The sequence below is a fragment of the Urocampus carinirostris genome, chromosome 4 (genome assembly GCF_059441175.1).
Source record: "Urocampus carinirostris isolate Australia breed hairy pipefish chromosome 4, RoL_Ucar_1.0, whole genome shotgun sequence".
Taxonomy (NCBI): domain Eukaryota; kingdom Metazoa; phylum Chordata; class Actinopteri; order Syngnathiformes; family Syngnathidae; genus Urocampus; species Urocampus carinirostris.
The window spans coordinates 28,193,376-28,218,862 of NC_142352.1; the positions used below are offsets into that span (position 1 = coordinate 28,193,376).

A 25,487-nucleotide genomic window follows, 5' to 3' on the forward strand; every position below is an offset into this window, starting at 1 on the left:
AAAAGAAGTTTGAGAAAAAATCCATCATATAACTTGCATATCTAGGTACTCTTAAGTCCAAAACATGAGCCTCATGTTGGAAATCATATTTTTTTTGTTTTTGAAATTAAAACTTACCAGTCTCCAATTCTCTATTTGGTTTTGTCACGGTTGCCATGGGGCTCAATTTGCCCCGCCCATGTGGCACCAGCTGAGGCTCATTGACAGATTGGTTGTCTGTCTATTTAAGCTCAGTGCTCTCATTTTTTCTTTGTCAGTCCGTCAACGAACTTCTGCCCTGCAAGACCTGGGTTTCGACTCGGTCATGTTCCTGTTGGTATTTTGGTATTTCCTGTCCGGTATTGTTCCCGTTTATTTTGTCCTGTTTAATTTCGGTTGCCAGTTTTGTTTCCGTCTATTTTTGTCCTGTTTATTATTTTCTCCAGTTTTCGTTCCCGTCTAGTTTGTCTGCATTAGACAATACAGCGAAATCAAATAGCACTCACAGTCCCTTTAATGTAAATGCAGCCCACACGAATTAAGGATTCATTTCTTAATTGATTTTCTTATTAATTATTGATGCTTTTTATTTTTCGATCTTATTTGTTTAATATGATTAAGGACAGCGGAAAATGTTATCAAAGGTTTTCTTGTGGAAAACCCGATTTAGCCCAACATCGACCGGGCCCTAAGTCCAACGGCCCCAAAATAAATTGAGTTTGTGACCCCTGCCTTAAAGGCGAGGTGCGTTTTTAAGTGTGCTTAAGAAGTAGAACGTTTAACCCTATAAATGCCAAACTGAGTTCAAAGAGCCTTTAAGCTTTATTTCCCACTGCACCTATCAGAGTTTATATTTCTTTTATCAAAGCTGTTCGGGGCGAAACACATTAGGTTCCAGGAAAGGGGCCCGAGGGGCATGCTGGAGAGTAAGGTCATGCTTGTCCACACAGTTTATTTGTTTTACCAGTGTGGGATGAAAATGGTGAAAGTAAGAAAAGGACTAATATTAGTAGGATCCAAATGTCAACCCAAACCCCAAGAAAGATAAAAAAAAGACAAGTTTATTCGACTGTGCCCAAGAAATGCACGTACTTGCACATGTATCATTGCACTGGGGCTGCAATGATGTCACAAGCCAGGAGATGGCGGCAGTTCCGAATTTTGTACATCATCTTTAAAAGCTTTTTTTTTTGGAACAGGGGATTATAATAATAATAATAATAATAATTTCCTTGTATTGTCATTCTGTGTAACAATGTACACAGAACGAAATGTCATGTATCTGATGTGACCCTTCCCCCCCACCATTACACCTGCTGTTGCAAAATGCACACACAGCATGACCTACTTGGCATTGACAGAGCGCAGCTAAAATCCATAAATTAAGGAAATTAACTGATGGGCCCCGAGCCACTTTGTAAGCTATTTAAATCTTTAAATTTACAACATCCCTGCATCGGCCCGCCACATGTAATTGAACTAACTCCGGGCTTGTTTCCTTTTAATGAGAAAAAAGAAGGCAGCCAAACCCCCCCAACCCTCCACATGCCTTCGGTTTGTACCTCTGGAAACAACAAATCTGTGCCAGAGGGTTTGGATGAGGGGGCTTTTCGGGGTCTAATTACCAAGACTTGGCTTGCTTGGAGGAAAGACGCGTTTCCACACTCCCAGCAGTCCTGCTGTCATATAGCGCCAGCGTTATCACTTAATTACCTCTTGGAAAAGTTGCAAATCCGTCACGAAAAGTAGTGCCCTATCATGAAAGTACAAACAACAATAAAGCATCATTTCTACCATTGTTGTCTGCTTTTGAAGACGATGTTGTCACGGTTGCCATGGCGCCCAATTGGCCCCGCCCGTGTGGCGCCAGCTGCGGCTCGTTGATAGATTGGCTTTCCGTCTTTTTTAGCTCAGTGCTCTCACTCAGTCTGTCAACGAACCTCTGCCCCGCAAGAGATGGGTTCTGACTCGGACCTATTTGCTGTTGGTATTTCCAGTCTGGTATTGTTCCCTTTTATTTTGTCCTGTTAAATATTGATTTCCAGTTTCGTTCCCATCTAGTTTGTCCTGTTTAATTTCGATATCCTGTTTCACTATCAATCCTGTCTGTCCCGTCCTGTCCGGTATTGACCCCATCTGTCCGATATCTGCTCGGGCAATTGGTATCGATCTCGTCGGTCACTGGCTTCCTGTTTTTCCAGGCCAGACCGCTGCCTAACGTGCAAGACTCCCCAATTCCTGTAAAATAAAATCTTGTATGAGAAACGTCACGCATTTGGGTCCTGATCCTGTTCCGGGTCATGACCGATGTTTAATAAAGGAGCTGTACTGTAGAGATAAGATCTTTGGCCCAGGCACAAACACGAGCCCGGGTTTGGTCTAGCAGTAAGTTGGGCTTGGCCAGGCATCTCTTTTGTTGTTTCATTTTATTATTTTTTTCCCTTGCAGCACGGCAGCGCAGTGGTTAGCACGTGTTTGCCACAGTTCTGAGGTCATGAGATCGAACCTTCTTGTGTGGAGTTTGCATGTTCTCCCCGTGCTGGTGTGTGTTTCCCCTTGGCTCTCCGGTTTCCTCCCACATTCCGAAAACATGCATGTCAGGTTAATTGGCCGGTTCAAATTGTCCTTAGGTGTGAGTGAGCAAGCGAATAGTCTGTCCCTGTGTGCCCTGCGACTGGCTGGCAACCAGTTCAGGGTATCCCCTGCCCACTGCCCGATCATAGCTGAGATTGGCTCCAGCACCCAGTACTGACGAAAGGCGGTTCAGATAATGGATGGATATTTTTCTCTTCGTGGAGGATCTGCAAAGTATGCACTCACTTTTACCCAATGCATGCTTTTTAATTCTACTTGAGTGATATTTTTCTGAAGTAACAGTACTTTTACTTGAGTAACACACATATCCTTTAGATAACTATCATTAAGAACATGCCTACCAAACTATCAGTTGAACAACAAATCATTAAATTCGAAGATGTCACAGTAGAAGATGCGCCGCTTCTCCCTCCACCTCTATTTCCTTTACGTCAGACGTCATTTCCCCTTCCTCCCAATAGCTTACAAGCTTTCTTTCTGCTTTTCGGACAAATATTTCACTATTAACAGCTTGTAGTCTGCAGACTGTGATTTTCTTTTCCGTGCCATTTTGTTCATTTTCATTTTTCTGCACTTTGCCAAAATGTGCACTTTTAAAAATGAACATTTTGGTGCTGCACTTTGAAGCGCACGCTTGATTTGAGGGACTCCGCCCCCAGTAAACCCGAAGATGCCTACCTTAGCCGAAGCATGCCCTTCGGCCCATAAGTAAAGCTTCGGGATAACTTCGGTGTTGAAATAAAGCTTTGGGCTCACTTAGGACCGATCAACTCAGATCAATCTAATGGGGCGGGTTCAGGCTTATATACCTGCAAGCCACGTCGCATCGGGCAGGAATATTAATGCCAATCTTACCTTTACTGTACAGAATTTGGTACTTTTTCTATTTGCTCCCATTTCCTGGCTTAAAGTCATGATTGCAGCTTTAGTCAGCTTGTTCATGATGCGCATGCAAGTATTTGTATGCGCATCATGAACGTTGTTTATGTGCATGTTTGTATTCATATATTATTATTTATGAGGAGTGTTACCAGGGGAAGGTGCAGGGAGGGGCAGTGCCCACCCACAGACGCGCTTTTCCCACCCAGAGAAAACTGGATGTAGTAATGAGGACAGTCTGGGCAGCGCATATGCTATCCCATTCATGTGATTGTGTACATCAGCTGACAGTAGCGTGGATTTTCATGTGTCCTACAGCACTCTGTGTCAGCGTCAATCCCCACCTATCATCACCTTGCCTATTTCAAAAAGAAAAAAAGAAAATAAGACAACATTGAGAAAAACAATCAAAAAGAGGGAAAAAATAAAATAAAAAGGGAAAAAGAAGAAAATGTATTGTGAAAAAAGCACCAAAAAGCTGGGGAAAAAAACAAAAAATGAAACAGAAAGAAATAATTGGGAAAAAGCAGGAAAAACAGGAAAAAGAAAAAAGCAAGAAAAGTATAAATAGAAAGCTAAGAAAATGAAATAAAATAAGAAGAAAAAGGAAAATGGTAAAATAAAGAGGAAAAGAAGTGGAAAAGTAGGTAAAAAAAATTAGGGGGAATCAAATAGGAAAATATAGAAGGGAAAAACAGAAATAAAAAAGAAGAAAAAAAGCAGGAACAATGAAAAAAAAACAAGAAGTAAAAAAGAAAAAAAAGAAAAAGGACAGGCTTTTGGGGGTCCCTTGATCAGTAAATTATCAATAATAATGTACTATTATGCACGAAATGAATCTATGTGTTATCTATTATCCTACAAAATCATAATAGCAACAACTCATTTAAACTTTTTATACTGAGCAATTTGAAAGTCGATCAACTGGAAACCCTGTGTCACACAATAAAATGTTAATTTCAAATATTCGCATTACAACAACAACTAAACTAAGACATACGCGAATAAACAGAACGTTTTAAACTTTTTTTTAAAGCTGATAGTGAAACACATCCCTCAAAAACACTGAAAATGTCACGGTTGCCCATTGCCCACACTTGGCCCCGCAAGTTTGGCGCCAGCTGCGGCTCGTTGCCTGATTGGCTTCCCTCCTATTTAAACTTAGTGCTCTCATTCACTCCTTGTCAGTCCGTCAACGAACCTCTGCACTTGCAAGACTTGTGTTTTGACTCTGTCCGATATCCTGCCCCCATGTATTCAGTTTCCCATATTGATCTCGTCTGTCTCCTCCTTCCCGTTATCTTGCTCCAGTCTCCAGTATCTGGTATCGATCTCGTCTGTCTCCTCCTGCCCGGTATCTTGCTCCAGTCTCCAGTATCCGATATTGATCCCGCCTGTCTCGTCCTGTCCGGTATCTTGCTCCAGTATCCGATATCGATTCTGCCTGTCTCATCCTCTCCGATATCTTGCTCCAGTCTCCAGTGTCGATCCTGTTTGTTCCGTCCTATCTGGGATCTTGCCCCAGTATCCGTTATCGATACCTTTTGTCCCGTCCGGTATATACCCGTGTGTCCTGTATCGATCCCATCTTTTCTGTCAGGCCTCGATCTCATCTGCCTCTGACTTCTCTGTCTCACTTCTTCCACCTAGCAATCACCGCATCCCTGGCGTTTATGTTCACGCGCATAACTGCCCCATTTCTGTAAAATAAAGCTTGTGTGAAAAATGTTACGCATCTGGGTCCTCCGTCTGTTTCTGGTTCGGACAGAAAACACAAAATAAATTTACAAATCTAAAAAAAACATGAAATACAGAATCATTTTAACCTTTTGATATAAATTTAAACCCAGCAACACAGAATCCGTTAAAAGAAATACTAAATTGCAGGGGGGGTCTGGAACAGAGCTGACATCTATTGTTTGAAAGAATGAAACCTGATATAAGATGATGTTGTAGGCGCTGATGGTTATATTTAACATTTGTGCTGTGAAAAACATTTTTGTTGTATTACTAGTTGTACCCCACCATTCATTTGAAATATTTTTACAGATATTAAAATAAAAAACTTGACATAATCCACGATCCACCATCTGCTAGATAAGATAATGTACATATATACAAAAAAATAAGTATCTTTGTACTTTGTACATCTATTAGAAAAACTGGAAAATGTAAGAGATAATGTACTTGTAACGAGCAAAGGTTTCTGCACATGGAATTTTCAAGATTTTGTGTCAAGTCAAGTCAAGTCAAATTTATTTATATAGCCCTTAATCACAAAAATGTCTCAAAGGACTGCACAGGATTACAGTTACAAAATTACACAATTACCTGATCTTAAACCAGCATGCAGGCAAGGAAAACTCAAAAACCTCAGTGTGAGGAGAAAAGAGAAACCTTGAGAAAGGACCTCACATGTGGTAATCCCCCTTCCAGGATTGACCAGGATGAATTACAATTAGCATTACTGTACACATAATAGTAAACATAAGGTAAGATGTTGAAAATGTCCGGAAAGTGCATGACATCAACGACGCCCCCCAGCCTGCAAACCAATCCAGAAAGTCTGTGTAAACTCATGTACAGGGAAGCAGGAACCAAGGCCAGGAACCCTCCAAAAGACATTTAATAACAGGTGTGGTGCGATTTAAGGCAGGTGTGTGCAGTCTTGCCAGTCCCCTCTGGCCAGTGCGTGCCCTCTGGGAAAGGCGAATTCCTAGATCCTGGCAGGAATATCATTTCATTTTTGCATTCCTGTAAACCTCTGCCCATTGGTCCTCTTATTATGGCTTATTAAGCCAGAACTTACCTTACAAGCACAGCGCGGCACCTATTTACTCACAAAAAGAGAGATCATGTTAAATAAAAACATTGATAATAATTGTGTAAACAAGTTAATTTATTTACCGAATAAACAACACAATTCTTTCAGATATTTCCCCAATTGCAGTATATTTACTTATTTAACGTAGCAGTGCAGGATTTCGCAAACTTCATTAGCAATCTACTATAACGTTGTCGTCTGCAACCAGAGATTGAGACGATCCGCATGAGAGCTGAAACGGGTAAAACGAAATCGGTCATTTTTATGTTTTCCTCTGTACAAAAGAAATGTTGGCAGGTATGTTATCGGGGTTGGGTAGGGTTACTTTAACTTGATTACTTTCAATTGCTTTTGGATGACTCCAATACCAAATATGCTAATAAAAGACAAAAGAAACTAAATATGAATAAAATGATGACTCACAACACGTGGTAAGCTTTCTCTCCTGGCTTTGATCTCTTTGATATCCGGCAAAACAAACATAAAATGCGAAAGAAACAAAATGAAAATAAATCCAAACAGCTTGCCAACATCATTTTTGCCGTTCAATGTGTTCCGTTACTCCCCAAGCCTGCACAAAATTTAGTAATTTTATTCATATTTAGTTTATTTTGTGTTTTATTAGCATATTTGGTATTGGAGTAATCCAAAAGTCATTGAAAGTAATCAAGTTAAAGTAACCCTACCCAGCCCTGTATGTTATGCAGTAGAGTTTTGGAAGAAGACGAACATTTCTCTGAAAACAAATAACACATTTTTTGTTTTGTTTTATCAGTATCACTGGAAGGGACTCTTTGGAGTATTTTATGATAATACACGAAATGATATCGCTCGAGAGCGGATTATACGGTGTAGTACTATTATTATCCACTGATTGGCGCTAAATATCAAGAAACAGTTCTCTTACCGCTGCTAATGGTGGCAAGTAATTAGCAGGCTCAATAGTGCATCAATTCTTCACACTTATTTACCCGCAAATAAACAAACACCCAAATGGAATATTAAAACAGCACCTTGACTTACACCAAAACTCTATTGAATGTATATTTTTTTTTTTGGGGGGGGGGGACAGTGTATTTCGCGCATGATTCACTTCCATTGTGTCTGTCTTATGCAAAAAATAACAATAATCAGCTTGCGAATCCCATTTTGTTAAAGTCTGGAGGCTGTCTGCTTTCATTTTGAGCATGAGTGAGGACTGCGTGTGTGTACGTGCGCGCGCGCGTGCGTGTTTGTGTATCTTAGGTTTGTGTTGGTAGCGAGAAGCTATCTCCATCTAAGCCCCTGCGCTATAATTGAAATGGCGCATTTGGCTCCGGGCGCCCTGCGAGGGCTGCTTTCTGCTGCGGCGTGCACGCACTTGTGAGGGGTCGTTCGCGGACGAGATGACTCTGTGAACCGACTCTTTGTTCGTGAAAAACGAAACTCGGCTCCCACCAATAATGAACCGGCTACTCTGTAAACACTTTTTTCTTAGTCTCTTGCTTTCTTCATCTATCTTTTTCTCCCACCGTTGTTCTCTCTAGGTATCTTTTTTTATTTGTGTCCCTCTTTCTTTTTCTCTCTCTTTCTCTCACTTTCTCTCTTTCTATATCTTAATCTCTTTCTTTCACTTTCTCTCTTTTTACCTCTTTCTTTTTTGCTTTTATCTATCTTTCAACGTTTCTCTTGCTCGCCCTCTCTTTTTGGTTTATTTTACTCTTTCTCTCTTCCTCTCTTGCTCTTGCTGTCTTTATATCTTTCTCTATCGCTCAATTTTCTCTCTTTCTCCCCCTCTCTCTTTTCTTTCTTTCTATCATTTCTCTATTTATTTTTATCTTTAACTCTCTATTACTCTCTCTTGTTTGCTTCTTCTGTGTTTCTCTCTCTGTCTATCTCTGTCTCTCTCTCTCCCTATCTTTCTCTATTTCTCTTTCTCTTTCTCTCTTTCTCGTTGATGCTCTCTTCATTTCTCTCTCTTTCTCTCTCCCTCTCTCTCTCTTTACCTCTATCTCTCCCTCTCTCATTTTCCTTCTTTCATTTCTTTTACTTTATTTCTCCATGTTACACTCTTACTTTCTCTGTTTCCATCCCTCTATTTATTTTTGTCTTTAATGGTCCCTCGGTATGTCTCTCTGTCTCTATTTAAATATGAAATGAAATGATTTCGTGTATAATGTTCCATTATTATTGGTAATGCGTGAGAAATCCAAAAGAACCGTTTGTGGGCCGAAAGAACCGGCTCTTTTCGGTGAACCGAGCCGAAAGAGCCGGTTCTCTTTATTGCCACCACGAGCACGCACATTCACGCACGTCATTTCATTCTAATGGCCGGAGGCGGTTGAGTGAGCGCGTGCGTGAGCGATAATCGTGCGTGTGTGCGGCTCTTCAACAACAAGCACATCATCATCATCAACCAGGCCAGACATCCAAAGGAAAGTAGTGACGGGAATTTCGGCTCTTTTTCGAGAGCCGGCTCTTTCGGCCCCAAACGGCTCTTCTTTTTTCAATGATATATGACAAAATCGTACAGCGAACTTTAAACTCATTTGAACTTTTAAATGTTAGTACTAACCAAAGAACACAGAGATGAGGTTAATCATAATTCTTTGTCACGGGCGCCTTTAAGAGAGAAAAAGGAGAGTGCGAGAAAGACAGACAGATAAAGAGAAAGAAAAAGATGAGAGAAAGAGAGAGAGAACAAAGGAGAGGGACAGAGACACAGAGAGAGCAAGAGAGGGAGAGTAAAAAAGAGGGGGAGGGGGTGAGTAACAGAGACAGCTGAAAAAAAGACAAAGAGATAGGATGAAAATATGGAGAGAAAGAGAAAAAAATAGAGAGAGATACATAAACGGGGAAAGAGATAGATATAGAGAGAGAAATTGAGAGCAAATTAGAGACAAAAAGGGACAGAAAAAGAGAGCGAGAAAGGAGAGAGAAGAGAGAGAGACAGATAAAAGAAAAAAAGAAAAAAAAATGTACAGAGAGAAACAAAGAGAAAGAGAGATAGAAAGCTAGATAAAGAGAAAATAGAAACAGGAAAAGAGAAAGGGAGAGAGAGAAAAAATATATATACATGTATATAATATACAGAGATGGAGAGAGAGAGAGAGAGAGAGAAAGAGACGGATTAAGGTAGAGAAAGAGGGAAAGACTGAGAAAGAGAATGAAATGGAAAGAAAGATAGAGGATGTATAGAGATAGATAAAAAGACTGAGAAATAAAAGAATAGAGGAATGGGGAAAGAGAGAAGGATAGAAAAAGAGAGAAAAAACTTGAGAAAAGATAGCGAGAGACTTAGAGAGAGAGAAGGAGAGAGAGAGAGAGAGAGAGAGAGAGAGAGAGAGAGAGAAACTATTTATTCATAGGAATATAATGGAGAGAGAGGGAAAGAGGTGAAGGTAGAGGAAAAAAGAAAGGCTGAGAAAGAGAATTAATCAAAAAGAAAGATAGAGAAAATATAGAGATAGATAAAAAGACTGAGAAAGAAAAGAATAGAGGAACGGGGAAAGAGAGAAAGATAGAAAGAGAAAGAGAGAGAAAATATGAGAGACAAATAGCAAAAGTGAGAGAGAGAGAGAGAGAGAGAGAGAGAGAGAGAGAGAGAGAGAGAGAGAGAGAGAGAGAGAGAGAGAGAGAGAGAGAGACTAAATGTAAGGGCAGCCGGCTCTCGCTACTCACTTCAAAGAGCCGGCAAATAAAGCCGCCATGTTTGCGAACGACCGTTCACTAGAAGGAAGAGACGGACTTCTTCTCGGACGCCTAAACGCGCGCAGACTTTTATCAACAAGTTCTTCACTCTTTTATTCTTATTATTATTCTTTTACCGATTACTTGCACGGAGGAAAATGCGTCTGAACTTTACAGAAGGAGCTTGAACGCCTCTGGGACTTTTAAACAAATCCGTTTTTTTTCACTTCTTTCTCGATCGTTTGAGCGATTTGGGTTTTGCGCAAAGCTACAATAAGTTTCTCTCCGCGCAGGCGTCATTTTTTTCGATTCTTAAGGGCGAAGAGAGAGAGGCTGGGGGGGGAAAGAAGAGGGGGGGAGCTTGTAACGCGTTTTTCTTTCCCTGAGAAAAATTGCCTTGGCGAGGGAGAAGGACTTGAGCTAATTGTAGCCTAATCCCCGGCCCAGAGGCGCACGGCCAGCCCGGAGCCACATTCTTCTCCTCCTCCATCACCATCATCCCTTTCTCCTCCTTTTCTTCTTCGGGATTATTCTTCTCCTCCTGCCCAATAAACCACAGGAAGACTTTAATTTAAGGGAGGCGGAGGGAGGAGGAATAAAAACCAGGGGGGAAGGAAGGAAATACGGACGAACGGAAAGAAGAAAAAGCTCATCTCATCCATGTTCAAGGTAAGCAAGGACGCCTCCTGCGCGCTCTTCTTTTTTGTCTTCTTCTTTCTCTCCGGACACCAGGCGGCCGTGAACGCAGCATACTTTTTGCGGGGACGCTCCGTGTTCTCAGCGAGCAAATATTTGAGAAATTGGGCTTTTTGGGGGGTCGCCCGTCGGATTTTCATCTGGATTCACTGTCTACCATGTTCGAAACGGTAAATCCAATACGCGTGGTGTGTTTGTGCGATTTTAGCATCTCTAACCGGCTTGCTCACGTGAATTAGTCATAATAGCCTATAACACACCTGCCAACACGTTTTTCGCCCTTTAAAACGCCTACTGCTTTTTTTAAAAACTACCAAAATCCACAGCGTTTTCAATTTTAAACAACAATACATACAAGTCTTAAGCACTCGATAAGCATGATGAAAGCGCATCATCCACTCTACCGTTTATTAGGTCAGATGTCTACTTTTCTCCCCTTAAAAACGCCTACCGATTACAAACAAAATCTACCCCTTTTTCTAAGATTTAAGCAACAAAAAGAAAAATCTTGACTCAAAACTACTATTTTATACTACGACTGCTTTATTTTGAAGCCAGACTAAGTCAGTGTGCGTGAATAAACCGCTCAAACAATCGCCTTTGATTTGTCTAGTTAAAAGTTTGCCACTTTCCGTTTCAAACAAGCACGTTGTTTGTTTGTATTAAAGGGGTTATTGTGTATTATTTACTTATTTACTCCCAGTTGTAAATAAACACTTTATTTGAATAAAAAGTGCAAATACAATATATAAACATGTAGTTTTTAAAATGCTCCTTGATTAACTACTTGGCATGTATTTTACACAATCTAATGCATTAGTTCTCAACTGGTCTGACTTCACGACCCACCGTTCCACCCAAATGACTAGCTGCGACGAAAATCAAGAAAAACATATCTGCTTCTCAAAGGAACGAATTGTGCAGTTTAAATCAGAGATAGAAGAATGTATTCACTTTTTATTCCAAAAATAAAATGAGTAGCAAAACTAAAATGACTTCAAGTACCGTATAAACTCGCATATAAGCCTACATCGCATATAAGTGACACCCGAAAACTGCTTTAGAATAGCATCGTACTAAAAGAAATTCAGAGTATTGATAAAATGCCTGCCTAAACATTGATAATTATTTAGTTACATAGTTATTGAAATTAAAAATACTTTCTTTTTTCGACTTGATCGTTGTGATCATTGTTTTACACTTTCCCTTCCCATTATCACTAACTTTCTTGGGACCTATTCTTATGGGCCAAAAAAGGAAACGAAACCAACAAAATCACAATAAAATGAGATGTGGTCCCTCTCAACTGTGTCAATGAACAGGAAAAAGAGATCAAGCAGGGCATTATTGCAATCTACTGTTAAGGAGCTTAAGTGAACCTCAGTTTTTTTTTCTTTTTCTTAGCATTATTTTTTCAAGGCTAAGCCCCCACTGAAAACAGGTCCGTGACCCACTTCTGGGTCCCGGCCGTCCAGTTGAGAAACACTGATCTAGTAGAGGGAGCTGACATGATGATTTCCTAAGGATACACTATAACCAAAAATCTTGTGAAAGGTCCGTCAAAAAACAAAAAAAGTCACTCCGAGTCTCTTTAGATTCCATTCTTCCTTGTGCTTTGTAGCGCTTGTTTTCGGTTGCACGACACAATTCAGCGACATCAAGTGGTCAAATATTAAACACTGTCCCTTTAACATTCTGGAGACGTATGGCGTTTCGCGTGTGAAAATAGAGAGTGCGATAAAACCTACACTTTAAATGTCAAAAGGTTGGCATGTATGTAATAAGCATCATTCCGGGTTGCCATGTTGAGCCTTTATCCTGTTTTGGGGGGTTTTCTTTTGCATGTTTGTATGCTGCAAATGTGTGGAAATGTGCTTGAGTTCAGATCATCGAACGCAGGGTTGCCCCCTCAAAGTCCCGGGACTCCGACCTGCGACGTCATTGTGCGACTCCTCAATTATAAACAAACCACAATTGACCGCGTTTGAACCTGGTATCATGATCAAAAAGTGTCCACGGACTCAAGTTTGTCATTAACATATTTAAAGCTACTAGTCAATTCATGACTCCGTTCGGTATACAGTATCATATTCTCCCCCCAAGTTCTCAAATCTCCTTTTTTTTCTCCGGATTTGGAACTTAATCCCATCCTCATGTAATCGTATTAGAGCAACATGATACTCCAAGTGAGGCGGGCAACACCCTGGGAATGAATACACACACATATTCACCAAGACTTTAGAACAGGTATAGTCACACTTTTTCAGCGTGCCAGCTTTTTACAAAAAGACCAAGTCAAAAACATTTACCCACCTCAAAAAACAAAGATTCAAGATCAGTCTAGCATTATAAAAACATCTCCCCAATCAGTGGAATTAAAAGTGTAAATAAATCAAATATGTGAAAGCATTGTGAGCAGGAAGGGAAAATTAGTCAAGTTGTAATAAGAAAAATAAATCAATTTAGATATGGGTTGTCCAAGAGCCACCTGCACAATTGTGGCTGTAATCCGTTATCCCCAGTTGACTATTTGTGTCATGCGCGACTGCTTTTTTCCCGAGATTTTAAACCAAAATGGACAGGACCTGTGCGGCCGCGATCCATTATCTGTGATCTACTATTGCTGACAGCGGGGTCTGAGAAAGCACATTCGTGTCTGCAAATTTGTGTCCACCCTTTCCCCCTAAGATGAACAGCACCTGTTTTAAGATAAGATAAAATAAATCGTTGTTTGTATCACAACGGGAAATTTATTTTGTTACAACAGTAAGACAATTAATAATGAATGACAATTAAGAATATCAACAGTATAAACAAGTATTTAAAAATGTAAAAAAACAAACAAAAAACAATATTTCCAATGGCAGGTGTGCAATCCATTATCCCCTGTCACCTTTCACTGGGAGTGTGGGCTAACAGAGTGCTGGTTAAACATAGAGAGGGACTACTTTGCAAATTCTCTCACAGCGCAAGGGGGTTTCTGGTCCCTATTTACTACAATAAACGAGGGATTAGAGTAAACAGATTTCTTATTGAATAAAATAGGTTGAATTAAATTGATCAAAAAATATTGGAATAAATTTAACGAATTTATTCTTGTATAACATAAATCCCTCTTTTTTGATTCAAAAACGGTATAAAATTTCATTTCTCTTTTGTCAGCGCCAACATTTGTTGTTGTACACGTGCAGCCATGATTGAAAATCGTTTACTGACAACGTCGACTATGAAGACTATACTCACATAAAATATGCGATGTATTTATTCAATGTTCTTAAAAGTCGGATTTATCATCAGATACACCAAAAGAGTTGTTTCCCTGGTCGTGCTCTTTTGGTTTTATTCATATCTTTCAGGACAACTTTCTGTTTTCTCCATTGTCTAACATTTGTCTATGGTATCATGACCAAAAATAGCGTAATCATGGTATAAAATGTAATACCTTTTCATATTTCATCTGTATATTTAGAGGTCTAGTGGTATGGATTCGTCTCGCTAACCGCCGTGACCCAGGATCGATTCTTGTTGTGTTCAAGGATATGTAATTGTGGTCAGTGGTATTTTATTGCACAATTACGGTAATATGATACCGTTAAACGTTGTGTATAATGCGCCACCAAACTTTTAATTCTTTTTTAGGTGAAAAAAATAAAACACGTTATACATGAATAAATATGGTAGATGTCTCTATCCATCAATGGCAAGGAACAAGTCAACAGTTTTTCCATACATAGTAAATCATTGACCAATTCACTTTTAAGCTTATTAGCTAAAATCCCTTCTAAAAATGGTCTTTTTTGTCGTTAATAACAACGTAGTTCCTGCTGCCTTATAGGTGATATTGTTGTGCTGCTTGTCTGCCTCCTTTTTAGAAACCCTCACCAGGTGTCTTTGATAATTCCCTCTGTGACCTCTGATCACTATATTGTTTTCTATTTCCGTGTCTCCCTGGATGAATCTCGTCTGTCCCATAACGCGACCTTTAATTAGAATATTTCTGCAGCAGTTTGTTTCATTCCCCTCGAGCAAGATGGCACATTGGGTTCATATATTTAGCCCAAGGGCCGATTCTTGAGACCTATTCAATTGTTTTCATTTATGAATAACCAAACGTTCTGACTTCTACATGTTATATCTCTTTATATTTGCTTTTAAAGAGATTAGTTTCTTCGGATTTGTTTTAAAACACACACTATTAAAGCAAGATAATGCGGGGGTTCAATTCCCGGTACCGGCCTCCCCTGCGGCGTTTGCATGTTCTCCCTGTGCCTGCCTACCGACTTGATGTATACCTTGTCTCAGGCAGTGCGCATATTGAACGTTTGTGAAATAGTTCACATAATCCACATACATTTCTCAGATTGGGAAGAGTAAATCTTGGGATCTTCAACATGAATACTTAATGATTTAATTTGCCACAATCGTGTACGTTCTGTGATATTAACATCCTAAAGTATACCAGATTTTTTGAAACACCCTGTGTTTTCATTTTGGCCCGGATGAAAAAGCCTAACGGGCTGCAAGTGACCCGCAGGCCGTAGTTTGCCCGCTTCTGCCCCAGAAGCTGACAGTGAGCATCCCCTCCTTACCTCCCTCTGCCCCCTTTTCTCGCTCTCTCGCTCTTCTTTTCAATCCCTCTCTCTAATAAAGCATCCTCCTTCTACCTCAACCCGCTGTGCTGAACCCCGATACGCAAATTAGCGACGGGCAAGGGCGACCAAGCAGTCATGGGAGCGATTTGACCGAGAGTTTCTTATTTTTTATTTTTTTTGGGAGGGTGAGGGACAGGCCGCACTCATCTCCCGTCTTCCTACACCTTCAAATGGCTCTTTTGTACACTTGCTTCCAGGTAGGGCTGCAACTAACCACTATTTCAATACTAGACGAGTCACCAACTACTGAAAAAAATAGTCGAATAATCGAGCAATTATTTTGTTTTTCTTAAAACTACCATTAACTTGATTGGATTATGTGAAAAATGTTAACACAAGAAAAATGAAAACAATGAAAAATACAATATTTTATTGAACATCCTGCTGATTTGATAACTACTGTGCTCATTCAGTAAATACATAAACCCATAAATAAACCTCTGTCCATTTTGGAAGACAGTTAATTGAATAATACATTAAAATCAAGGAAACATTTTCTATCCCTTTAAACCGAGAGCAGGCTCATTAGCAGCAGTAGAACAGTAAATACAACCATTATGATTTGCATTTTGTGAAATAGTATTCAGGAGACAACTGCAACACTTTGAACAACCGATGTTTGACAATTTTTTACGTTTTTCCACTTGACGTTTGTTTTTCAGACTGCATGTGTTTAATGTCAAATCCATTTGTAAAGCACAGTCTGGCATAATGCTTAAGCTCTTTTTTATACAGTGTTCTCGTGGATCCTTGAAAAGTCTTAAAAGGCATTGAATTTATTATTCTAAAAACAGGGCCTTAATTGGCATTAAAATGCCTTGAATCCAATTTTCGAAAGTCTTGAAATGTAAACCCAAAGATTTAGTAATATTTATCTATTGTCCACATCTAGGGAGTACAAAGTTGTTGTTTTTTTCCAAGCATGTGCTTTTATGATTCTACAATCAAAATTGGTTATGAATAAAGCAATTTTGTGTTTTTCAAAAAACTTTTACTCTGGACCAAAAAGTCATTTTTTCATGCTTCATGAACGTAGCAGAAGAGTTCTTTGGAATTCGTTGTTATTTAAGTGTATGAAGATTCATGAAGTACTGTAAACATCGTACTTATCTATTGTTTTCCACGTATAACATTTTGGAGACTGTTATGTTTTTCAGATGAAAAGTTTTCAACTGGACCAAAGTGTGATTTTAAAAAAAAATACTGAAATTGGGGTTTTAATTATGTATTTTTTGTCGAATTGTTCTTAAATTGGATTTCAAAAGGCATTTTTTTAAAAAAAGGCTTGAATGTAACTTGCCTTGAGCTTTAGGGACCCTGCTAGAGTGGAATATTGTCTGTTTGTTTGGAACCCTGAACCACACAGTTCGTAGGGGCACCATTTCCTGTGGTGTGTATTGGGCAAGTACAGCCTGGTGGCACCCATCCCTCTCAAGGCCAACAAATGTTCCCAGTCGGTCTTGAACCAAGTACCTTTTACTATACGTGTTAGTTGAATGTGCTAACCACTGCACTACAGAAATTCAAACAAAACAATGCATGTCATCGTTTAGGTTGTAAATAGTTTCGTCTGCGTTTTATCCAGATAGTCATTATAATTTTTTTAACTTTAACGTCTTAATAAAATATTGACCCTGGAGTGCCAGGTCCAATCCTGTTGCATACTATGTTCAAAACGTTGATATCAATGACGATAAAGACGATTCTATTTAGTTTAATAAAACCAAATTCGGGGCAGCACGGCGGATGAGTGGTTAGGACGTCTGCGGCACAGTTCTAAGGTCATGAGATCAAACCTTCCTGTGTGGAGTTTGTATGTTCTCCCTGTACTTGTGTGGGTTTCCTCCCATATTGCCAAAACATGCATGTCAGGTGAATTGGCCGGTCCAAATTGTCCCTAGGTGTGCATGAGCGAGTGAGGTATCCGTCTCTGTGTGCCCTGCGATTGGCTGGCAACCAGTTCAGGGTGTCTCCTCCCCGCTGTCCGTAGATGGCGGGGATGGGCTCCATCACCCCCGAGACCCTCCTGAGGAAAATCGGTGCAGATAATGGATGCCTAAATCAAATTCGTATTGGCTTGAATGCTACTTGAACCCTACTGAGGCGAATCATACTCAGTTTCATTCATCTGTCTGACGCGCTCTTTAAATGTTTGTGCGTCACTGAGCTAACGCCAGGATATGCAAGGTCTGCTCTGCAAACCTTCCAAGTGGGATTTTTATCGGCCGTATCCAGGCTAAAATGCTCTGTACTTTTAGAAGTTTTCACACACGTAGCTGATGCTAACGCCGTCATTTCTGTATGTTTATGCTACAGCCCAAGACAGAGACTAGTGCTGAAACAACGAATCGACAAAATCGATTAAAATCGATGATTGACAACTAATTAGATCATCGATTCCTTGTATCACATGATTTATGAGCCATAAAGAACGTTAAATCAATGGAATTTAGAGTGCACACCATTTCGTTGTTATTCTGGGAATTGTAGTACCGCTTTGTTCTGGCAGAGGGCGCCACGACCGTTTTTATTTTTTAAAAAAGCTATGATAAATTTTGTATATACTGTACTACTATTTGAACATTGCATCATTTACCCCAAAAAAATTGACATAAAAGTTTTAACTTTGGAATGTTTGACTGTTCAATCATGAAACAAAAATCAACAATTTTCAAGGGAACAGACAGAAATACAGAGAAAAACAATCAGAAAATAAGTTGAAAATAAATAAAGTAAAAAGAAAAATAACAATGTTTAACTCTACCCAAGGGGCAAATTTTTGAGCATATATCATTTTCATATGGCAATGTTTATCATATCCCAAAATGTACCACTCAAAAAAAATTGTCAACAAAATCTTGAAAAGTGTTTTTTTTACAGTTTTGATTATTTATTTTTTTGTGGATAAAAAAAATCTAAAAAAATTGATATAATTTGCTTTTTCTTTTTTTTGTATGATCAGTCCAAATTGAATACGATATGTGGATAAGGTGATAGGAAAAGAGTATCTGACATAATTGCAGGTTTATAGCATATATTTCTATGCATTTTTTTATTTATTGTCAAGGTTATTGACAAACACGTTTTTATTGTTTTATATGGTAGAATGTTGTTTTGTCTATCCGTCCAAACCTATTTTGATAAATAGGAGGAAAATTCGCAATCCGATTCATCGATTAATCGAAAAAAAAAATAATCGAGTGATTCCTCGATTATGAAATGAATTGTTAGTTGCAGCCCTATTAGAGATGCTATTGCGCAGAGGTGATATTCGAGTAGAGATGCCTCTCTCCGTTGGATAAACGTGTCCGGCGTCAAGAGTCGACCATGAAATCCACTGTCGACTATTTCTGTGATCTATTTTCAGTCAACAACTTTGACTAATCGTTGCAGGTCTACCCACCAATGGCTCTTTTGTACACTTGCTTCCAGGAGGGGCGAAGCATGTCTCGGCTGTCCCTGACCCGGTCCCCGGTCTCCCCGCTGGCGGCGCAGGGCATCCCTTTGCCGGCGCAGCTCACCAAAGCTAACGCGCCCGTGCACATCGACGTGGGGGGGCACATGTACACCAGCAGCCTGGCCACGCTCACAAAGTACCCCGACTCCAGGTAAGGGAACGCTCAATTTCGTTGTCGCTCTGCAAGAATAGTGTGCAAAACCTTGTTTCTTGGAGAGTGATACCTCTTCTTACAAGCTTAATTCATTCCTCCATCGTTACCTAGCAAGAGTGACGGTATACCTGTCGACTTTTACCTTTTCCCGTATTTTATAGTTTTTTCGATCATCTTAAATTGTATTACGCCGTATAACCGTTTTTACACGGGAATAAAAAAAAAAAAAGACAGATCCCGTTTTGCTTATTTCGACTGTAATCCAGATCGTCTAGGTCACCGGTAGCAGACGACAGCGTCATCGGAGATTGCCAGTTTTGTTCAGTGATCTAAATAGTCTATCTTGCTGTGAGCCAATAGGTGGCGCGTTGTGTTTGTAAGGTTTATCATCCCTTAAAAAGAATGGTTTCCAATCATTAATAAGGGGAGCGAGTGGCGGAAGTTGACAGGTATGAGATCAAGAGACTGTTTATATACTTACTGTACACTTAAACTTATTGTTACGGTAACTTGAAATGAACATACGCACAATCAAATTTTAGATTAAAAAAAGTTTCCGTTTTTTCGGCTGTAGTAGTTTGCATGCGCAAACTGGAAAGAGCTGATGCTGGCGGTGACTAACCACAAGCGGTGAGCAGTCTTGAGCAGCCTCTAGTGGTAGCTTCTGGTAGTGCTCGTGGACTGGGTTTTTCTTCATATAGCGAGCCAGACTGCAAAAAAACCTCGTATACCGAAATGTTTGTGTTTAGTTCTGTTCATACAAAGATGTAAATCGAACAGTGCAAGGACCACAGCACAATAATTTAACTGGGACATCATTTGTTTTAAAATAAGGGCTGGTTTATAAAAAGGTTAGTTTAGCACCAATTTACCAAGCAAACCAAAATATTTATTTATTTATGTATTTATTTATTGTTTGTTTGTTTGTCTATTGATTTAAGGCTTCGGCATTAAAAGGTTACTTAAACACTTACTTTTTAAAATGTTCTTTGTTTTTAAAGACCCTTGGGCCACTAAAAAGGATCCGTCAGAGTCTGACCTTTCAGGACCAAAAGCAGAGATATTGTCAAAAGCACACACTTTGTGAAAGCAATTATGATGAATTATTTTACAATTTGAACCTTGAGACATTGCAAAATGAGGAGGAAAATATATTCTTTGTTTGAAGAAGAATACTGTATTAATGATCAACTTTGCATATTTTATAAAGGCGATAAACAGTGAATAAAACATGTTATTTTTCAGTTGAAAATATCCTTTTTTTTATCATGTGGGTTGCTGAGAAACAGTTAGCGGACCACAAATGGCCCCCAGGCTGTTGTTTGGACACCGTTTATATCCAATTTCACTGTTTTTTGTGCAACATCCCCCTGAATGGTTTCTTTCAAATCCACTGCTGGCGCCAGAGAGGGAAAAACAAACGAAGCAACTTTGTCAGAACCCAAAATAGTCATGGCCCCCAACCGGCTAACGTTGACGCCATTTTTACTATTTTGACTTTTTTGCCAGCGATTGAAAGCACCGACAGTGGAAACGTTGATTTTTTTTCTGCCGTTGCCTAGAGGGTGCCGGTCACGTCACCGATTTTCAGGCCTTAAGTCCGTGTCTCGTCTTTGAAAGGATGTACTTGTGTGCTTCATGATTTGCAGTAAAAGTACGAGGATTGTAACTTAGTTCTGTGTTTACTGACAAAAGAGTCTGTTTGGAGGTTTTAATTCTTTGAACCGGACCGTGCCGCACTTCCCGAAACACTCATCAAATTTTGCCACTACTGGGGTGTAAATTTGAAATGGATTTATGGAGTGGGGTCATTTATTTTTTATTTCTATCGCAGGGGTGGCAAACAAGTTTGACAGAAAGAGCCGAAACTTTTAACTGTGAGAGTCAAAGAGCCACACCACGCACTGACCTGCCATGACAGACAGACACACACAAACACACACGCAATTAAAAACATATTATTTCCCATAACACACTCCTCTCCTTACAATACAACAAGTATTGTTCTTGTGTTGATTTTAAGGAAAGTGTCCACCCTCAATACACAAAAAAAAAACTAAACATGAAACAAGGCAAAGAGCCACAGTGTATATGATGAGTCAAAGAGCCGCATTCCTATTGGCCAAGAGCCGCATGTGGCTCGAGAACCACGTATTCGCCACCCTTGTTCTATTGTATCACTTGAATTACTGTACTGTAATCCCTCGATTATTGTGGTCAATAGGGACCAGAACCCTCGGCAATATGCAAAAATCTGCGAAGTAGCCTCCACATTTTTAACATGCGCTCTGTCAGTCCCCGCTTGCAGCATCAGTCGACCTGGGATAATGGATCGTGGCCGCACAGGAGCTGTGAATTTTAGATGTATAATGATGTAAAAAAGGACAATCCCTCACAGTACAATTTTTTTCCAACAGCCCTCGCTTTAAGTAATAGTCAACTGGGGATAATGGATCACAGCCAAAAGAGTGCAGCACATTATAGGCAGGATAAATAAAAATCAACAAAGGCGAAAAAAAGAAATGATTAAGGATTTAATATAATCTGCTGGGGAGGCACGGCGCACAGCTCTGAGGTCATGGGATCGAATCCTCCGGTGCGGAGTTTGCATGTTCTCCCCATGCTTGCGTAGGTTTCCTCCGGGCACTCCGGTTTCCTCTCACATTCCCAAAGACATGCATGTCTGGTTGATTGGCCGAAGGTGTCCCTAGGTGTGAATAAGGTGTGAATGCGACTGTCTGACAACCAGTTCAGGATGTCCCCTGCCAACTGCCCCTAGATGGCGGGGATGGGCTCCAGCACCCCCGTGACCCTACTGAGGATAAGCGGTGCAGATAATGGATGGATATAATTTGCTGCCAATGGGGCATGATTTTAAAACGACCAACTGTGATACCATGGAAGACCTTTCTTAATTTAAGTGTACATCTTCTTATTTCAAATTAAAATGGAAAAAATACTTTTGATAAAATAAACATAATTATCTGCAAATAGGGTATAATCACTTTGTTTTTATAAATGTATATTTTTTAATAATTGTAAGCACACACCAAATAAAAAATCTTCAAGTGCGGCCCCATTGATCACCAGTAGTCGATCAGGGATAATGTATCGCGGCTACACAGGTCCTGTTCAATTTAGGCAAAGTGAACAGAAAAAGACATGAAACAAATTTGCTCTCTTGATCCCCACTCTCAGCAATAGTCAACTGGGGATAATGGACAGTGCAGTTTTTTTTTATGCACACCATAATAGCATGCTTCTGCGGCTTCTGCTAAAAAAGAGCTCTGCACTCTCCTGCTCTCAGTAATAGCAGACCAGGAATAATGGGTCGCAGCCACAGCAGGTCAATTTATTTTAGACGGGGAAGAATGACACACCTATCAACAAAAGTGCTTTCTACCGATCCCCGCTCGCCACAATATGGGTTTAGGGATAACGGATTGCAGCTGCATAAGTGCAGTTAGGTTTTTGGTGGACAGAAGGGCAAAAAGAGCCACCACGCCTGACAAAATTCAGTTCCCTCTGGCACCATTATGGGATCAGAAAAAAATTAATTGCGGCTGCACGGGTACAGTTCCCCTTTTGGTGGACAGAATGGCCAAAAAAGAGTCTCAACGCCTGACAAAGGTACATTCTATCAGTCCCCACTCGCAACAATATTTGATTGTGGATAGTTTTTGTCTTGGAATGCCTTCAATTTGGCTATCAAATCTGAATTTAATCTGAACTACTTTATGAATCCCTATTTGTGTGTGTGTGTGTGTTTGTATTTGATTTATAGGCTCCGTAACAGATAAACCGTTTTTCGTGAAAATTTACACAGTTGTACTTTAGGCCTCCGTGAGTGGTTTTGGTTACATTTAGTGTCAAGACACCCCAGAATATAGCAACGATATCGATAACATCTGCTTTCTTTGGGTCTTTGATGCCCTCTGGCGGCTAACTTGGGTACTAGAACTCCAGACCACCGCCAACTCCAAGCAGCCGAATCTCCTATCGACCCAGCATTCATTTTGCTTGTGTCTGATAAGTATAAGTGTGACCATTTCGGTGGCCTTAGGGTTGGGCGCCCGCCCCGCGACTGGGAGGTCATAGGCTCAAGTCTCAGCTGAGTCAAACCAAAGACTAAGAACATTAAAACCCATTGCCTCCTTGGTTGGCGCAGCATTAGGGGTTGGAATTGGGTGCCTAAAATCGGGAAAAATGAACAAAACGATAAAAAACAGGTATCAAAGCGCTCTAAAATACTTTTAGGAATAGATTTACTTAAGAAAAAAATCCACAAACAATACTCAAACGTTTCCCATCATCGTGAAAAGAGGCCAAATAGAAAAATACTTATTCAGTCTTCAATGTCAGGCGTCAAAGTCCCAAGCGAGCCAAGGTAAACACTCACCGGGCGGCTTGTTAGAAAATTGGCTACAGGAAAGCATCTTCCGCATCCCCTGAGAATAAACCGCTTGATGCGAGTAGAGTCAGCTGACAGGAAATCCCAAGATACCGCTTCCTTTCTTCCTTTATTTTCTAAACGTTAAGGCAAAATAAAAGCTCTTCCTGAAAAAACTTTGACATTCCTTTTTGAAAAAAAAGCTTCTGAAATCAGGTGTCAGGTGCCTTTTATATAAGAATCCGTCGTCTATCTTTAAAATGTTTGCTAATACAGTAATCCCTCATTTTTTGATCGGATTCTGTTCCATAAGCGTGGCGCAAACGTCAAAACCCATGACGAAGAAACCTTTATTTCTTTATTTCTTTGTTTGTACTTAAGAACAAACCCAATTTTCAGACTCAAATAACAGATAAAAGTACTGTGCTTAAGTTTTTTTTTTAACAAATAACTTCTGTACTGTCAAATTATAATTTTAAAAATAATTTTGCCATTTTATTGTTTTTGTTTGGATTTAGGACACAATCCACTTTATTTTGCATAATACTTTGCCACCATCGTGTGGACGTTATGGAAAACTGCATTTACCTTCCGGTTCTGTGCTATAGAAACTAAATATTTTTCCATTATCAAATCATTTTCAAACAGTGCCAGGGAGCCACTAGATACCGCCGAAGATCCGCATTCGGGTCCGGCGCAAGATTAGCGTGTCGAGGAGCCCAAATGTGTTGGCGATAGAATGCATCTCCTTCTTTTTAGCCAATCAGAACACAATGCACGAGGAAAATACCCAAAGTAGCCGAACCGGGATTACTGTATTTCCTTTTTGGGGCTGGATTTGGAGAATTTACTGTCCAAAAGCTATTAGGAACAATGACTTGATTTTACTTTTTTGTTGTGAAGTCGATGAATCGATTTGTTAAATTATATTTTTACGGTTCAAAGCCTTCTATTAAACACTAAAATCACAATAAGTATTATGCGATAGTCTTAAATGTTGAATTCGGGATTATTATATACAACAAACAGACAACAAAAGGCTTGTAAGAACTATGATTTTGATACATTTCTCATGAGAGCTCCCTAATTATTAAACTCCTGTGTGTTAAAAAATAGTTAGTACAAATCTTCTTATGAAGTGACGCTGCCACCCACTGGCCTGGCATGGACACAACACTCTTACCAAAAAGGTTTCCTTTTTTTTTAAATAATAACAATCATGTTTAGGTTGTATTTGTATAAATAGTTAAAAGAGCTTGTATGCATCATCTTTCTACATGACACTGCCACCCACTGGCTTGGCACGCACTTTTTTTTCAAAAATCATTTCGGTAAATGGAGCATACTTTTCCGAGGACATCCTTTTATAAACAAAAACTTGATACAAATACATTCATAAAGTAAATCTTTAAAATAGTAAATTATTAACTAATTAATAATTTAAAAAAAAAAATCTTTTTTTTCTGTCATTTTCCCCTTTTTCCCCTTTCTCTTTTTTTCTTTTTCCATGTCCTTTTTCATTCTTTCCACTCTCTTCTTCTTTTTTTCATTATTTTCTATCCTATTTCCTTTTTTTTCTTGCGTTTTTCTTTTTCTTTATTTTGGACATTTTTTTGTTATGGTAGTGTTCTCTTTTTCTTTTTCCTTTCCCCCTTTTACTTTTGTATTTTTTTCTATTTTCCCCTTTCATTTTTCCCCTTTTTCAATTCTCTTTTTTTATTTTCCATTCTTTCTTTTCTTTCTTGCTTTACAAAAAACGAGAAGAAAATCATTCCAGTTTGATTGCTTTGATCTTCCGCAGTTTGTGATCTTCCTTATGCCTCTTAGCACTCGTTTTTGCTTGCACTACACAATACAGTACCACCTAGTAGTCAAATATTACACACTGTCCCTTGATGAAAGCTTGTATTTTGCGTGTTCTACATTATACTGCCACCACTGGCCTGGCATGAATACTTCCCATTTTCTTTCTTTTTTTTCTCTCATTATTTCAACAACTTTAGCAAAGTTATCCCTTTTTTCTAGGTCAACCTTGCGTAACAAACTCCAAGGCGCTCACAGTGTCAGATGATGACAGAATATTTATTCGACGGCCAAAGACATGACCAAGACGTTTTTGACGAGCGAGAAAAGCGAGAACACAAACACAATCTAGTCCCAGCATTGTGATAGTGATAGGAGCAAGGTTTGAA

At 39.5% G+C, this 25,487-nt stretch overlaps 1 protein-coding gene across 3 annotated transcripts in view; it reads left to right on the top strand.

Annotated features, from left to right (window-relative positions):
- Window positions 1-10,005: 10,005 nt before the first annotated feature.
- Window positions 10,006-25,487, top strand: part of kctd15b (potassium channel tetramerization domain containing 15b) — a 61,148-nt gene continuing 45,666 nt past the window's right edge. The window contains exons 1-3 of one of the 3 annotated variants that reach the window (XM_088334021.1): window positions 10,006-10,615; window positions 10,679-10,812; window positions 18,727-18,902. In XM_088334021.1, coding sequence (XP_088190147.1) covers window positions 10,801-10,812; window positions 18,727-18,902 — 188 coding nt within the window. In that variant the 5' untranslated portion in view covers window positions 10,006-10,615; window positions 10,679-10,800. Of the gene's footprint in view, window positions 10,616-10,678; window positions 10,813-18,687; window positions 18,903-25,487 lie in introns of all 3 variants that reach the window. The other 2 variants (XM_088334020.1, XM_088334022.1) reach the window with 2 other exon arrangements.